The sequence below is a fragment of the Scomber scombrus genome, chromosome 11 (genome assembly GCF_963691925.1).
Source record: "Scomber scombrus chromosome 11, fScoSco1.1, whole genome shotgun sequence".
Lineage (NCBI taxonomy): Eukaryota > Metazoa > Chordata > Actinopteri > Scombriformes > Scombridae > Scomber > Scomber scombrus.
Genome location: NC_084980.1, coordinates 28,381,720 through 28,399,679, shown reverse-complemented (window position 1 = coordinate 28,399,679; position 17,960 = coordinate 28,381,720). Strand labels below are relative to the sequence as shown.

General features: G+C 36.1%; 1 protein-coding gene across 1 annotated transcript; it reads right to left on the bottom strand.

The window, feature by feature from the left end:
- Positions 1-2,368: 2,368 nt before the first annotated feature.
- Positions 2,369-16,183, bottom strand: LOC133990096 (GTPase IMAP family member 8-like). Its single transcript, XM_062428273.1, has 4 exons — positions 16,162-16,183; positions 15,536-15,583; positions 13,159-13,950; positions 2,369-4,095 (listed from the first exon to the last, which is right to left on the bottom strand). Exons 1-4 carry the CDS (start codon positions 16,181-16,183, stop codon positions 2,369-2,371), a joined length of 2,589 nt encoding a protein of 862 aa, XP_062284257.1.
- Between the last annotated feature and the right edge of the window lie 1,777 nt (positions 16,184-17,960).

The window sequence follows — 17,960 nt, the reverse complement described above, 5'->3', positions numbered from 1 at the left end:
TGGGATGTCTGCATCAGTGAGGTCAATCACCAAAGACTACTCTATCTGACATGTGGCACTGAGCAGATACTGCAAGAAATTGGCAAAACCTCAGAGATCAAGGTATCAAGAAAACTGCCGGCATGTACAGTACAATGATTAACTCAATAAAGTAATAATAAGTTATAAAGTGTGATCATGTGGGCTATCGTAGCAGCCATAAAATCTTCAGTGCGCAGCAAGAGGAGGTGTTGACTGGTTGCTTGATTGAGGCAGCAGACTTGTACTATGGACTCACTCCACACTAGCATGGCCTACTGTGCATCTAACAGGTGCAATTTATTGTGTCCGAAATAGGAATTGGTTGCTACGGTCTGTATCAATTCCACTGCAACACTGATTACTCTGATTAGATAAAACCAACACACACACACACACACACACACACACACACACACACACACACACACACACACACACACACACACACACAGACACACACACACACACACACACACAGATACACACACTCCAGTTCATGTTTTATAATTTCAGACAAACATACTGTGCAAACTTGTTGGTTCGTTAATTATCAAACATCTTCCTGGAATTTGACAGTGATTATGATGAGCTGCTTCAGACCTCCTGGTGAAGGTTTCAGTTCATATGTGTTTGTGTCAGTTGTTATTATTAGACGGTAGTGTTGTAGTACTTGAGATCGGTCTTGGTTTTGACTTGGTCTCGGATTAGGTGGTCTTGACTATGTACAACACTATCAGACGGTGGTCTCTAAGACAGCTCTCCTAATGTTACAAGGATCCACACCACTAACACTGTTCCACTGTTTTTTCACATTTAACTTATTTAGATGTGTATTTTGTAGGGTGGTCTCAATTTTTAATTCTTTAATTTTGCTGCCAGAATTTACCCCAGGTTGTGTTACAGCATACGCTGGTAGTGGGGTGGGTTGTAACAATGGCATATCAAATACTGAATACAGTGATATAGTTGGAGAAGTTGAAAACATTGCTATTTTCAGTATACAAATGAGGATAATTTGTGTTAACATTTGAGTGCTCGATCACAAAAATTCTGCAAGTTCTGAGTGCTGACACGAAAAGTGTTACAACCATCTCTGGTCTCCCCTACTATACTTTTACTAAAATTAAGGATCTGAGTACTGCAGTTCAGGTAAATGCTGCTTCTGCTATAAGATCACACAAGTACACTGTTCATCTACAGACCTGAGAAAAATTGTAATACTGAGTTTGATACAGAAAAATCCTGGTAACTCATTTATATAATCATAAACCTTTGAAGATATAAGTATATATTATAGTTAGTCACAGTTTCCAATCTTGATCCTCATGAAGGAATTTTATTTGTTGCAGTTGTTTCACATTATCCACTCCAGAGGAGTGATGTAATTTACCACTGACTGTGTTGAAATAACCACTGACCACTGTTTTCTTTTTATTGTTAAATTTTTTATCTGTACTTTGAAAGACAGATGAAATCAACTTCATTTTGTAAACATGCATCAACATTCCGAAAAACACTCCTGATCAATGTTTTTATTCATGATTTATTATTAATTTCACAATTCATTTCAAGAGTGATGATTACGAAAAAATCACAATTTATGTTTCTTAATATTTAAAAAATGGTGTGAACAGATTAAACATATTAACAGCTACAATGAAATAAGAACTAGTCTTCGTTAAATTCCAAGAAACAACACAGTTAAGTATACAGGCCACACAACAGTTTAAATGTTTAATGAATTAATGTAATCTTTTATCTTATTTTATCTTGTCTTTCACTTTATGTCACAGTGGTTAAATACATTCTCGGCCATAAGGTAGATGATTTTGTTCATATTTCCGAATGGAAATTCAATATTAATTGATAAAAAGAGTTTGTGTTTGCAAGAGCTTAAATCTAATCAACCGATTGAAGGAAAAGAACATCACAATCCTGTCCACCATGTATAGTAATAAACATTAGAAAGTAATGGAGTTAGACCTTTGTGGATCTGCTAGTATGTAGAAAAATTGTCCTGTTAAATTAAGTGTACCACATCTGTTTTCTTTAAGGCTTCCACCTGGTGATGTCTGACACTCAAGTTACTAGATGACAAAAAGGCCAATTATTGAATGACTTCTTCATTAGAAACATGTAAGTTTGTTTGATGCATTTTAAACAGATACACCATCTGCAAAGTACAGTAGCAGTGGCAATTAATCACACCTTGATACAACCAGTAATACTGTCTTTTTGTCTTTTTTATTACGTTAAGTTTTCATTCTTCTGCAAAACTAAAATAGTCATAAGTCATTCACATATATTAAAAATATATAATCACACTGCAGCAGTGAAACATATTGTGTTATAGCTTTCTCAGTAAGTCAGAAATTACATTAACAAATTTAACAAATTCTATAGAACTGTTAATTAACCACTGAATTAATGAGGGGCTTTCCTCAGCTTCTCGTCTGGCCTGCTCTTCCTGTTGTTTTTTTTTTTTTTTAACTTCTTCCTCCTTTTCTCTGTCATGAGCTTCCCTAAACTCTTTCTCCCTGCCTCTGTCAGCCTTCTCCTCCCTCATCTGTCGCTCATACTTTTCCTCTATTTCCTTCCTCAGTTCCTCCAGCTCTTTGCGGTTTTGCTCTTCTCTCTCTTTCAGGATTTGTTGTTTCTCCTCTTCAATCACTCTCTCTGCATTTTGGAACATTTCAGTGGTGTAGTAGCTTCCTCCATTCTGTTCATTTATTTTTTTTATCTTCTCGAGCAGCTTCCTGACCTGAGAACGATCCTCCATCTCTTTATTGAACACGTGATACTGGCCGTTGCATTTGGCAACAAGTTCCTGCAGATCTTTGCTGTTCTTCAAGAACTCCTCGATAGGTTTCCCTTTGAGCTGGTCACCATGGGTAAAGAGAACCATGCTGTACTTGTCGGCTTCCTCACCAAAGATTTCCTGAATCTTCTGCACTGTTTGCTTTTCTTCCTCTGTGAATCTGCCCAGTTTGATGACGATCAGGAAGATATGAGGTCCAGGAGAAGCATAAGCAATGCTCTGGGAAATGTCTTGAATTGTTTTCTCTTCAGTGTTCCTGGTGTCAAACATGCCCGGAGTGTCAATAACAGCAACCCATTGTCCATCCACCTCACCAACAGCCTTTTCACAGTGTGTAGTCAAAGATTCAGGGGAGAACTGAGATTTAAAACACCTTTGTCCCAGAATGGTGTTTCCTGAGGCGCTCTTCCCAACTCCAGTCTTCCCCACCATCACAATCCTGATCAGCTCATCATTGTTGTAGATTGTGGGACGGGTACACCTGAGGGCCAAAAAAGAAGGACAAACTTCAATCAGCTGTTGCTGATACTTTTCCTCTATTTCCTTCCTCAGTTCCTCCTGCTCTTTGCGGTGTTCCTCTTCTTTCTCTTTCAAGATTTGTTGTTTCTCCTCTTCAATCGCTCTCTCTGCATTTTGGAACATTTCAGTGGTGTAGTAGCTTCCTCCGTTCTGCACATTTATATTTCTGATTTTCGTGAGCAGCTCGCTGACCTGTGATGGATATTTTGCGTCATTATTGAACACGTGGTACTGGTTGTTATATTTGGCCACAAGTTCCTGCAGATCTTCACTTTCCTTCAAGAACTCCTCGATAGGTTTCCCTTTGAGCTCGTCACCATGGGTAAAGAGAACCATGCTGTATTTGTTGGCTTTCTCACCAAAGATTTTCTGAATTTTCTGCACTGTTTGCTTTTCTTCCTCTGTGAATCTGCCCAGTTTGATGACGACCAGGAAGATATGAGGTCCTGGAGAAGCATAAGAAATGCTCTGGGCAATATCTTGAACTGCTTCCTTTTCAGTGTTCCTGGTGTCAAACAGGTTCGGAGTGTCAACAACTGCAATGCTTTGTCCATCCACCTCACTAACAGCCTTTTCACAGTGTTGTGTCAAAGATTTAGGGGAGAACCCAGATTTAAAGCACTTTTGTCCCAGAATGGTGTTTCCTGAGGCGCTCTTCCCAACTCCAGTCCTCCCCACCATCACAATCCTGATCACCTCATCATTGTTGAAGACTGTGGGAGGTGTAGACCTGAAGGCTGAAAAAAAGACAATCAATGTATATCCAAAACATTTTTCAAATGAGTCCATATCAGGGATGGATAACTATGGCTGGGAAGGTTCAAGTTGAGCCTACACAGTACACAGTTTTAGGGTACATGAGTGTTTAATCTCTTTGTTGCTGAATATTCTTAATTCATTTTTCATCTTTATTTTTTAGTATGAGTTTGAGTATGGGTACAAAATCTTGTAAAATGGCTCTAGGAGACTTTTAAGAACTATAATGGAAAATTTTGTACTATTTTAATATATTTTTGATTCATCTTTGATATTGTCAGTCTTTATGGTTCTAGTATCAAGTCATTTATCAACACACCCAACTTATTCTGTATGTACTGTACACACTGGTCCTTCTTCTAGGTATTAAACACAGTGGATTTGTTTGGACTTACTGTGTATTATCTGTTATCTACAAAAGGTTTGCTAGATAAAACTTGCTGCTACAAAGTCTAAATATGGCTGAAATGTGATTTATATGATAGTTATATTTAAACTCAGTAATTGTACTCCTATGGATATTTGAAAGTCATAATTAGTAGCATATAGGATTTTGATGCAGGCCAAACAAGTTATGGATGGATGGTGTTGGTAAGAATCTTCCTTAGAATTGTTCCTTGCCCATTGTTTCTAGGTCTGCAGTAAATGAATCAATAAAAGGACTGTTTAAAAATGTAAAACTTCCATTGTTCTAAATCAATCAAAAGTTCAAAGATAATTGACAGTTTGAAGTGTCCAGTCAACAGACATCTTTTTTATAATGGTGGTCTACGAGGAAAATATTTTTGGATGGGATTTTAACTGCAATACCACATGTGGCCACTGGGGGGAATTGGCTGAAAGGCTGAGTAGCAGTATCATATCCAGCTCTTATAATACCTCAATGGAAGCTCCAGGTCTGAAAAAGGAAGGTGATGTGGAAGTGTCTTCTTCCTGCGTTATTTATAAGGACCAACAGAGGGCGACTCCATGAGGAAAAAAGAACTCTGATTGTATGGAAGTCTCTTTTTTTTTGGACCCTACATCTCAAGTAATGTATTACTTCAGAAAAACATATTAGCAACAGATTGTGGTGACTACGTTGATTATGTACATTACGTAAAGTCCCAGATGAGATTAGGAGTATATATTTAGCTATTTCTATTTCAGTGTGTTTTCAGTTAATAAAAGTTAATTATAACATTTTGGTCACATAAAAAAATCTTGTTCAGCATTTGGTTGTGTTAAAAAGACCTTCTACCAAACAATTTATGTTCAGTTCGGTTCACTTTTTCCAGTAAATCAATGTTCTTTCAATACCAAACAATTTGGGGTACATAATCTTGCCCAGGGAGACAGGAATAGTTGGGGATTGAACTGCCACTTTCTAATTATACATAATACTTACACATAAATATGATGATCATCATGAATACAATGCATGCAGCAGTCACAATCCACAACAGACACCTGCAGGGAAGAAATTCAAATTAGATTTGAATTTTGAATATGTGAAGTTTAATTCGAGCATTGACCACCTCACACATCGACTCTGTGTCTTTTCCATGTTGAATTGACGTTGTTTCGGAACTCCTGGTTGGTTTTTAGTATGAAAGATCAAACATTAATTAACTTTATCTGCAGCAGTTCATCTGACAGCCACTAGAAGACAAAAGCAAACTGACTATTGAAATGAAAAACACAAACTGTCAATTGTAAACATAAAAGTAATTCCCATAGAGGCATATGTGGACTCATGGACACTGTGGTGGCCAATCCATGTGTGAAAATGATGTCTACGCAGAGCTCTCTGCGTCGACGCGGACCCCTACGCTGTCGTTCCGACGCAGAAGCCTAAATCAGCCTTTATATGTTGATTCGACTTCAGAGGTTTTCATTTTTCTTGGAAATACACCAGTTTGTACTGACAGGTTAAGGATATGTGCCAGAGGTTTTGCTATACATACATTCAATAATATTTTTAACAGTGGACATGTCAAATCCATTCCACTCTGTGGACTTCTTACTTATTGAGACTTTTAGCAGTGTCAATACTTTTTCTTTATCTGTTCCCCTTATAAACATAGATGCTTTAACATATATTTCTTTACTTTCCACTTTGTCTCTGCTAAAAATCTTTGCAATCTCTCGTCAGGACCAATCCAGATAAAAAACTAAATAAAATACAATAAATACCTCTCTTCTTTGTCAGGAAATGGTATCCTGCCTTCCCAGTTTCATTAATTACATTTAATATCCTCCATGTATTGTAGTAGTCCTTTTTTGCTGCTAGTCATAATTTTAGGCAATTTGTTTTTATATATTTTATATGTGTGTTCAACTACTTTTGTTCTCGTCTTTAAAAGTTTTTCGGCTTACATGCATTCAGTACTTTTTCCTCCATAGAGATCTGTTGTAATGGTCAAAAATGATTCATAGGCCTCATCTACATCTACCACATAAACTTTATTCCAGTCTTCTTTTATTACTTGCACATTGTGTACTGTTTAATTATTATCAAGGTTTACATATTTTTCTCGGTCAAAGTACAGGCCTGTATAATTGCAAAGACAGGCAGATGATCACTTGTGTCATTTATATTATCAACACTTTTAATTGTTATAGTATAGTATAGAGTATAGACTCATAGATTAACTCTGCTGTAGCATTGTGTTCCTGTGGATTTAGTAAGTTAATGATGAAGTTACTCAAGTACTATACACTTTTGAAAAGGCCCATTTTGACAAACTATTCCAGTAGATGATTTAACAGTTGAACAGTGGATGGACCACTTCTGACTGGGCCCTCCAAGTCAACTGTACCTCCCCCTGATCCAGGATCTGGGATAATTGACTGGTCTACCCCCCCACCCCTCTGTTTGTCTTACCTTCTTATTGTATTGTCACTGGATTCATTCGTCGTATTTATGCATTTCGGTGATGTCCTTTTTTTTGAGACCTTTCGCTGCCTCTGGTGTTGATCCATTTAGCTTAATGAATAATTTGCAGCTTGTTGTCTTGAATTTCGTTGTTCTTTTTATGCGTGCTCTTCTTGCGATGTCCACGTTCTTTTAATATTCATTCACTGATGTACACAATGGCACCCTTTAGTTTCCTTCCTTGTCTGAAGGAAAACTAACTAACTGTGCTTCCTTTCTCTTGGTGAAGCGGATAATTATGGCTGGTGGTGCTCTCTGTTTTTATTGGGCAAGATGTGCCAAGTTTCGATGTCACTGTTGTGCCTGGTAGGCTGAGGTCATAAACCCTGCAGTTGTGAAGAAACAAAGATGCACAAAACTTGAGTTTGCATTCAACTCCCCTGCAGGAATTATTCTGCAGCCCTTGCCTCTAAAGGGTTTTAAGTTTCTCCTAAGTGCTTTCTGCCATCTAGTGGTGTGTTTGAGTATTGCACTAACAAGTAGATTATAATGAAAGTAGCATTTCTACACACAATAAAATAAAAACAAGGTTGTCTATTAACACATTTAACTTATTGTTTAACCAATTACCTGTACCACAGTCCCACAAGGAACTGTACAATAGACCCACTTTTCAACATCTATTTATGCCATTTGTAATAATTAGTGCAGTTATTTCTAAAGAACCACATATGTTTATCAATTAGTTTATCATTTAGCCCTGCCCACGCTGAAACAGAAGAAACTCAATGCGACCATAAATGACAGCAAAATGTAGTAGAGACGGTTTATTTATGTTATTCAAACAATTTATGTGCACTCAGTTCATTTCAGATTAGTGTGAGTGTATATTTCATTTTGCTGCCATGTATGTGGGCGGAGCTGAGCACTCTGTGTGTGTGCTCTGGTGTGGCAAGAAGCCTACATGACCTTACCTGCTCCCTATAGTTATCATTGGTAAGAATTGGACTGCAACTAGGTAAATGGAAGCTTTTCTAGTAAGAGTTCTATTGCAAAAAATGTAGTTGTAGATATCTGAAACTGCAAGACCAATACATGAATGACAAAAGTGATGTAATTTGTCTCAGGAAGAATGACGTGGTTATCTGAAACAATAGTTGAGGATAGGAAGAATGTCTTTATGGATATCTGAATTGTTGACTAGGAAGAACTGAATTACAGATAATTGCAATTTTAAATCTCTCTCTCTCTAAAACTGAAAGAAAACAATATCATTTTTAACACTCATTTTTATGCATTCACAATTTAATAGCCTAGTGTCATTGCTGACTTATGCCTGATGTCAGTCAAAACATAACATCTAGTCCACTAGATCAATTAATATTATGAGAACAATTATATATTGACTTACCTTGTTTTAATATGTTGATTATTTATGTTTTAAACAGGGAAGAGCAAATCTTTGTCACTGCCTCTTTCTAACTTCATGCAACAAACCACACCCACATTTTCAGTTGTTATGCACCACAACACCAAGGCAACATAGGCTACCAACAAAGCACAGCCTGTGGGAATACTCGGACTATCTGATGTCATCATAAGGAGCAAGTACAGGTAACTTTGCAAACAAAGTGTTTGGAGCAAACTGACCTCCTGGATTAAAACCTGCAGGGAGCATTTACACATATGTTTACCTCAGGACTTGGAATTTTTGGCCATTTTAACATAAACATCCAACACAAAGACTGCATGAAATTACAGAAAATCACACTTATGCTACCTTAAAAATTGTTGCCATTGACTCTAATCCCAGGTTGTAAAGAATTGCCTTTGGCCAGGTAGATTTACACTCAAACAAACAAGGCTGGGTGGAACATTGTAAATACAGTTTGTTTATATAGATATTAATAGAAATAAAGATGGAGTGAGAGGAGGAATTTTTTTTAAAAGTTAAAATTTGCACAGAAAACCAATGGAAAGGTTATAGGAAATCTAATTTTGTTGAGTAAATTCACCTCCTGGAATTATCTGAAAGCATTTTGTCTGTTGATGAAGAAACTTAATCTCAGCAACACCAGATCTGATTACTATCACACTCCTCCATCTGAACACAGATGAAGATATCACCCTGTGTTTTATACTAATTGTAAGTGTCTTATAATGTTTTAAATCTGTTTCTTGGTCTTGATTTTAGACTGCCACTACTACTCACACCTGGCCAGGGACAACAGATGAAAAGTAGCCTTTGGTCTAATTCTGGCATATTTACAGATATGTTTATTAATACGCACTGTCCCTGACAAATAAACTTATTAAAAAATTAAGAAAGAAATGTAGAGAAAATAGTTTACTGACCTCTTAGAGAATTCATTGACTTACCATGTTTGGTTTCTTTGGTATTTCTGATCATGTTTGGTTCACAGAGGCAGGACAGGAGTGCTGCTGAAGAGAAGAGTTACGTGTCTGCAAATACACTACACCTCTTATAAAAAAGGCTTTATTTACCAAAGCACACCCACATCACACTGTTAACAACTAGCACAGTGAAATCTAGGTGTGTATAGTTTGTTTATAGATCAGATCTAAAAGCCAATAAAAGGGCATCCATATTAATTATACATTTACTGTATTTATAGGTTGAAAACTAAATTACTGTAAAACACCTTTGTGAGTATTATTGTACATATATTACTGCAGGCACACATAAAATATTGTAGTAGTAGTACTGTACTTTATATATCATAAGTATTTTTTCTTTTTTTTGTCAATATTTTCATTTTTGTAGATTCTAAACAACACTGGAATAACTGTATATACTGAGGGAAAGATTGGTAACAGCTAGTTAAGTTAAAGGCTGCACCGAGACAAAGCCTGCAAACAGATACTGATATCAGCACAAAGGAAAGTAATGTACACGGTGTTGCTCTTTGTCACCATCTGGTGGTTAAAAAATGTTCCTGTTCAGCTTTCACTGCGAAAAGAAATAAATAATGGTCCTTCACTTCCTGGTCAATTCAAACAGATTACACCCAGAACTCAGGTTTTAATCTAGCTAGAGCAAAATGTATTTCCTTGCAAATGTCTTGTTTAATGTTCGTAATTAAATTTAATGTATGGGTCAAATATTCTTCTTCATGTAGCTCTTTATTGTTTGTTTTTACGGAAAATATAAACAGCAAACTAAGAGGTGGTCAGTATAAAAAGTCACCATGGCTGAAGAGAGAGAGAAAGTGCTGCCTGCAGAAACATAATGTCCTCTGACAAAAAGAGAAGGCACAGTCCCGCCCACACAGTTTGATTGACACGTGATCTCTGAAAGACGTGCAGTGCAGAACCATGTAAAAATCATGTAAACACATTTGTGCATCAGAACTTTGTTTTTTCAGGTATTTCAGCTCCAGCTCCAGCAGCTAAAACAGTAACATGCTGCTCTAACACTGATGCTTCACTATTAATAATCTAATGATGTCATATATAATAATATATCACCACTTTTCCCCAAGACAAGCAACTTTCACTTTTACCACTGTAGATTTAGCTGATAATACATCTGTACTTTTACTTAATTATGAACACAGGACTTTTACTTGTAACAGAGTATTGTGTTGCATTGGTACTTTTATTTAAGGATTGGAGTACTTCTTCCCAAAAGTGCGATTAGGTAAATGCTTCTTCTGCTATAAGATCACACAAATTGCTTTGAGGAATTTGAAATAAATACACAATAAGTTGAAACAAATGTAATTAACTATTCTATTTTGTTATTGTGACTTTAAATCATGTTTATATTCATACTTTTTCATAGATTAGATAAAGCTGTTTAATTTAACTTCAGTTATTTGCTTCACAGATAAGTCATTTGTCTTCTACTGGATCATTTACAGGTCATAGTGATTCCTGGCCAGTAGAGGGGGCCATTGTACAATGTCAGTATCCATGCAGGAGTGCATCCTGGTAGCAGCCAGGAACAGCACCCCCCTCTCCTTTGTATTCAGTTTATTTTTTTATACTGACATTCTCCTGCATGACATATACTTTTCATTTACTTCATTATAATTCATGACCATGTCAATCACAGATGAAGGGACCTGAACCAAAAAGATGTTCTCTCGTGGTCCCAGATTGATGTTCCTCCATTTTCCTACAAAGTCTTGTATTTTTGCAACATGAAATCTGGCCTTAGGAAACACATCATTATTTAAATCACAGTGTCTCAATATTTTATTATTATTATTATTGTTTTATATTTGCCAATTATATCATTTCAATTACTGAAGCTTTAGAACCGTTTTTTGTTGTTGTTTGGTTTGTTTTTGTTTTTTATTAGATAATAAAATAAATAATAATATTTCCAAATGCATTGAGTCAAGAGTAGCCGAACCTGATTGTAGATTCTTGAAGGCATTTCAACTCTCATCCAAAAGGCTTTTTTTTCCATTTCTGACTGACTGGTGATGAATCCCAAGTTAGTAAGAAAAAAGGAAGAAGTGAACCACCTTCAATAATCTACACACAAGTGTAGTTGCTCTTAACTTTTTTCTTTTAAAAATGACCTGAATTTCCAGAGAAAAATAAATGTATATATTGTAATGACCATTAAAAAGTAAAGGAACTGGACCTCCCTGGATTGGCTAGTGAGAGGAAAAATAAGTCTGATAAATTAAATATACCACATCGATTTTCTTTTAAGGCTTCCACTTGACACTTTATATTTACTTTAGCATGAAACCAGTTATTCATGTCATGAGTTTGTTTGCTGCACACACAACTAAAAGTTGCACAGTAGCAGTGTTGCTCTAGTAATGAACTGCATCTGCTGATACCACCAGTAAGACCAAAATGTTTTTAAAAGTCTAAAAAGTTTTCATTCTAATGCAAAGACAAAATGGCTGAATCTTTAGTATGTAAAAATCAATTTTCAACACAACTGATTCCATGTCATTTATATTTATAAAAATAATAAGGACATTTCCCTGTGGTAACCCACATGTTACTTACATGTTCAGTAAATGACCTCAAACCACAACCTCAATGATGCCTTACATCCTTACATACATTAGATTTCTTAAAAACATCAGTATAACATCATCCATTAAAACATATTACATTTCAAACATTGAACATTTAAACAATACATACTCCAAACATTCTTTAAAAGTATTATGAGCTGGAGCACAATAGTAAGCTCCTACAAAGAGGGTAGATGTTGGAAGGAAAATATCAAACATCAAAATCTAAGAAAACTGCATTTTTTACAAATCATGTCCCATAATAAAAGACTCATCCTTCCTGAAAGAAAATATAAAAGACAGAATGTGAATATCAGTAAGTCATAGACTTGTAGACCAAGACACTACCAAGACCAGAGGGTATCAAGACCGAGACCAAGACGAGGCCAGGGCCAAGACAGACTGATTCAAGACCAAGACAAAGTCGAGACGAGACCGAGACGAGACCAAGACCGAGACCAAAAAAAAAAAAAACAGCTAGTGAGCTAGTGTTACACCATAACTTGCATCAATTGAATAAGAGCAGCATACTGGGGTAAGAGGTTGGGTCCCAGTTTAAATTAAATTTAAGAAGGTATTATTTCAACTACAGACAGAACAATGCAGAGACAGAGCATGTCATGAATGTGTGTGACTGGCAGTTTCATAATCACAACAAAATACATGTATGTCATTGATTGGTTGCATTTGAAAGGTTGCATTTGAAGGGCGTGAAAGGCGAAATAATTAAATGTTGCATTTTCGAATGTTATGTTTTGTATCATGGACATTATTTGTTGCAAATCTCCCGACCACTATGTCGACCTGAGACCGCAAGACCAAGACAAGACCGAGGGATCCGAGACCAAGACAAGACCAAGACCAAAGACGGTCGAGACTGTGACAAGACCGAGACCACGTAAAAGTGGTCTCGAGACCGGTCTCGAGACCAAGACCGGTCTCGAGACATCCAACTCTAGTAAGTCACTACAGTTTATTCTCCTGCAGTGCAATGCAAAATCAAAAATATACGTTCTTAATTAAATTCATCAGTCGTTGTGGGACAACTGTTAAAAGAATTTGCTTAAAAATCTCAACTATTTGTTGGAGTGGTGTTCCACTTTCCTCAGCTTCTCTTCTGGCCTGCACTTCCTGTTTTTCTTTCAGTTTTTTTATTTCTTCCTCTTTTTCTTTTTCACGAGCATCCCTCAACTCATTCTGCCTCTCCCTGTCAGCCCTCTCCTCCCTCAGCTGTTGCTGATACTTTTCCTCTATTTTCTTCCTCAGTTCCTCCTGCTCTTTGCAGTTTTGCTCTTCTCTCTCTTTCAGGATTCGTTGTTTCTCCTCTTCAATCGCTCTCTCTGCTTTTTGGAACATTTCAGTGGTGTAGTAGCTTCCTCCATTCTGCACATTTATTTTTTTTATCCTCTCGAGCAGCTTGCTGACCTGAGAACGATCCTCCACATCATTATTGAACACGTGATACTGGCTGTTGCATTTGGCAACAAGTTCCTTCAGATCTTTGTTGTCCTTCAAGGACTTTTTGATAGATTTCCCTTTGAGCTGGTCTCCATGGGTAAAGAGAATCATGCTGTATTTGTAGGCTTCCTCACCAAAGATTTCCTGAATCTTCTTCACTGTTTGCTTTTCTTCCTCTGTGAATCTGTCTAGTTTGATGAGGATCAGGAAGATATGAGGTCCAGGAGAAGCAAAAGCAATGCTCTGTGAAATGTCTTGAATTGTTTTCTCTTCAGTGTTCCTGGTGTCAAACAGGCCTGGAGTGTCAATAACTGCAACCCTTTGTCCATCCACCTCACCAAAGGCCTTTTCACAGTGTGTAGTCAAAGATGTAAAGGAGAATTGTGATTTAAAGGACTTTTGTCCCAGAATTGTGTTTCCTGAGGTGCTCTTCCCAACTCCAGTCTTCCCCAACATCACAATCCTGATCAGCTCATCATTGTTGAAGACTTTGAAAGGTGTAGACTTGGAGGCTGAAAAAAGGACAAACAATCAGTATGTACTGATAAAATGTTTTCAATTAGTCCTCATCAGGGATGAATGAATGTTTGGAAAGGCTCAGTTTGTGCCTACAGTCCACAGTTTTAGGGTGCACGAGTGTTTCATCCTTTAATTGCTGAAGATTCTTAATGCTTTCTTTCTTCCTTATTTTTTAATTATGTCGTTTTCTATCTTTTAAAGTTGTTTTTTAAGGATAATTTCAAGAACCATATGGAATTAGTTGTACTATTTTAATATGTTTGGTTTCATTTCTGATGTTTTCTGAATCATTACTATGAATCACCAATTGACACAACTTTTTTTTTTTTAATATTTTTTATTCTTATCTTATTTGTATTATTTATTTAAATCCCACCAGTTTAGTGTAAATACTAATAAACTGATTCTACTGTATTTATTTGACAGTCTACAATCTAGCCACTGGACACAGATGCTGATGTAACTAAAATGCTACTTCAAGGTCCTGAAAAACAACACGGACATTATGATGTTGTGGACCTTCACTTGAGGAAATGTTCACAAACTGGACTTCAGTGAATTTTAATTGAATGCTCCTGATATAGAATAAGTGTTAAATTTTAGTTCCACTCCTTTGCATATTTGAAAGTCCTCATTTGCGATTTTATAAAATATCTTAAACAAATAAACAGATTAAAAAATTGATTTGGAACTTTGCCAAAGCTTGAGTCCCATATTTTGTCAAAATATTTAAATTATGAAGGAAGGTGTCCATGTTGTGCCAGCTGCTGGGACAAACGTAACAAAAATTGCTATGTGTCTGCGTGTGTTAGAAGAGGTGATCTGAGCAGGTTAAATAACTGCATAGTGTTTTATTCAAAGTGCTTAACAATGTTTTAACAATTCCCCCATTCACACACACACCAAAAATGCAACCATTAGGTGCAATTTGGGGTTTAGTATCTTGTACAACAACACTTTTACATGGGAAAAGGTGTCTAATTCTGCATGATACTTACACATAACTGTTGTGATGATCATGAACATAGTTGATGCAACAGTCGCGCTCCACAACAGACACCTTTAGGGAGGAAACAGTGAAGTTTAACTAATTATTCTTGAAGATGTGAGGAATTAAAACACCTGAAACTGAAGGCAGACCAAAGATTGATCTTTAACCAACATTATCTGCATCTGTTTTTATTCCAGTTGCCAGATGGCAGCCACAAACTGTGACTGTATTGAAGTAAACAGGAAAAACTCAGAACATCTTTCAGGAAACTTGTTAAATTAATTAATTTCCACAACTAATGACTACTCATTTTTAGATTACATTTACTTTGTTTGGTTACTGTATTTACATAACAACAACAACAACAACATTGGACAAGTACAATACAAAATGGAGGAATTGAATAAATAAAATAAAAATAAAACAACGATAATAAAACAGACTTGAGAAGTGATTAAAAAGTTATCGCTGACAGCCTTAGATCCTTGAGCAGCATGCAGTTGACTGTTTTCATTATATTAGTTTTATGAAGTGACCCTGTTTAATCAGTAGAAAACCAGAGTTTTACCCTGAGTATAGAGCCGTACAGATCAAGAAGGTGATGTTGAAAAGCAGAAAGATCTTCATGGTCAACCCTGAAACATGAACACAAACATGTCAGAGAGAAACTGCCAGACTTAATGATTAGTGGACGACCTGCTGTGAGGAACAGCTGTCACCAAGGCCAAGGTTTTTATCGCAAATGCAATTTTGTTCCACAACGAACACCAAAATCACACTGCAGCACCTAATCTACATAAACACAGTTGTCATGTTGGTGAGTGAATCGTGGTGTTGCACCTGGCCCCATTATGTTAAAAAGGCCCTTCGTATATATAAAAGAAACATTGAAAAATGGAAAAAAAGACCTTGGCAGAATACATCACAGCTTTACTCTTGAACACACTGCATGCTGGTTACTAAATGAACACTTAAGCATGTCATTACCAGCCGACTTGCGTATTCTCAAACTGATCACTTATTCTTGATTACTATCTTTTCAAATTACCGAAGAGAGGAGTAATAGATTTATTAGAAATCTTCTGATACTGTGCACATATCATAATGTATGACATTTTCATATACTTCCATCATGCACACAGAGCACACTGGAGACATACATTTTTTCTTTCTCTCATGTTATGTGTGTTGTTGTGAAGATAAGACTCGTTACAGCGCTTTGCTCCCATTGCCATGTTGAGCAAATGCATTATTCACCTCAGGTTTATTGTACTACATGATCGTGATTCTAATGTTAGCCGATAGCTGTGGTCACCTATAAAAAACAGTGGTTGTGGGGAGGAATTATAAAGTATTCATTGCACTCAAGTAGTTATATTTCCTGGAATTATCTGATCTTACTTCTGTCATACTTCTCTTATCTTTTCACTGAAAACATTGTCTCAAACAATGCCAACAAAGAGATGTTGGTTGCAGATCAGCGATGAACACAGATAAAAAGATTTACGAAACGTATACAATGTCATACACAACTAGCACAGTGAAGTCTAGGTATGTATAATTTGTTTACAGATCACGTCCGAAATCCAAAGTCACAGAAAGACATCTAAGTTAATTCCACTCTTTACTGTAGTCAGAGGTATAATACTAAAGTGCTGTAGAACCACTTGAGTAGTATGTATGGTACAATGACTACTACCTATTTTTGGGGTACTTTTGGCAACTAGAATTGTGCTCTACTTTGGTATTGTATATATTTTATGCAGTATCAATACTTTAATATTTGAGTATTCTAAACTAACTAAAAATAGCAGTATAAACAAATTAGTTTAAGTTAAAGTGCACTCTTGTACCTTTTCTTCAAGAATGTTAACATTGTGTAATGCTGTATTCTGAAGTACAGTCCCCTGAGGGTTGCATGGTCGGCCAAAAAATGATTCAGAAATCTGTCTGCATGGACTGCTAAACAGTGTGTGTGGAAATATTTAAATTCAATTGTTTTTATGTTACTATAACTTATTTTGTGAAAAATTTCAAGCAGCGTGTGTCATCATTATGAGATATTTAAAGTTGGCATCAGTCAAGAGACTATGTTTAACTACACTGATTAAGTTTAATATAATGAAAACAGTTATATATTAATTTACCTTGTTTTGTTATGTTGTTTCAAAGAGAGAAGATCAGATCTGCTGCTGAAGTGTAATACATTCCATATAACAGCAGTCTATCGTTGACTCTGCCTCTTTATACTGTATGACTTTATGCAATAAACCACACCCATAAAGCACTGTTGACACTAAAGTATGATGTCATTCTTCTTTTATGAATAGAACAAAATAATATTTGTCCCACCATCATCACTGTGATATGAGAGCTTTTATAAGTGTTCAGACCCACTTATTCACTGTCTCTGCATTGTGGTGTGTCACAGACTTGTTTAAATGGTATGAAAATGTTTTAATAGTTTTTTGCCATCAATTTACAAACAACACAACAAAACTGGAAATGTATGCATTTACATACACCAATTAACATTTAACATAGATTCAAATTTATATTTACTTATATTTACCTTCTACTAACTTTAAGTGTGTTTTCATTCAATCCCTAAATGAAACACTGTGTTTAATTTTCTTTTTATAATCTAGATAGTGTAAGAATCTGGTCCTTCGGCATTTCAGGATTTCTTTAAATAGAAAACCATCTTCCCCCACCCATCAGCATTTACAAGAAGTGATACCAGTTATTTTCAATGGCCAAAACTAGTGTGCACACTTAATGTTTCCAGAAATGGAGTAGTCCACTAAAATGTTATGTTTTCACACGTGTCTTAAACAACTATGACCAGAGGATTTGAGACACAAATGTTTTTTTCTCTTTTTATTCCTCACAACAAATAACGTTTGCTTAGGATCATGGGTAGGCTAATAGCCACTCCTGCTATTGTCTGAAACAGCAAAAACAAAACATATTTCTCGCAATTGATGGTGAAATAATTAAAACTGATGGTCA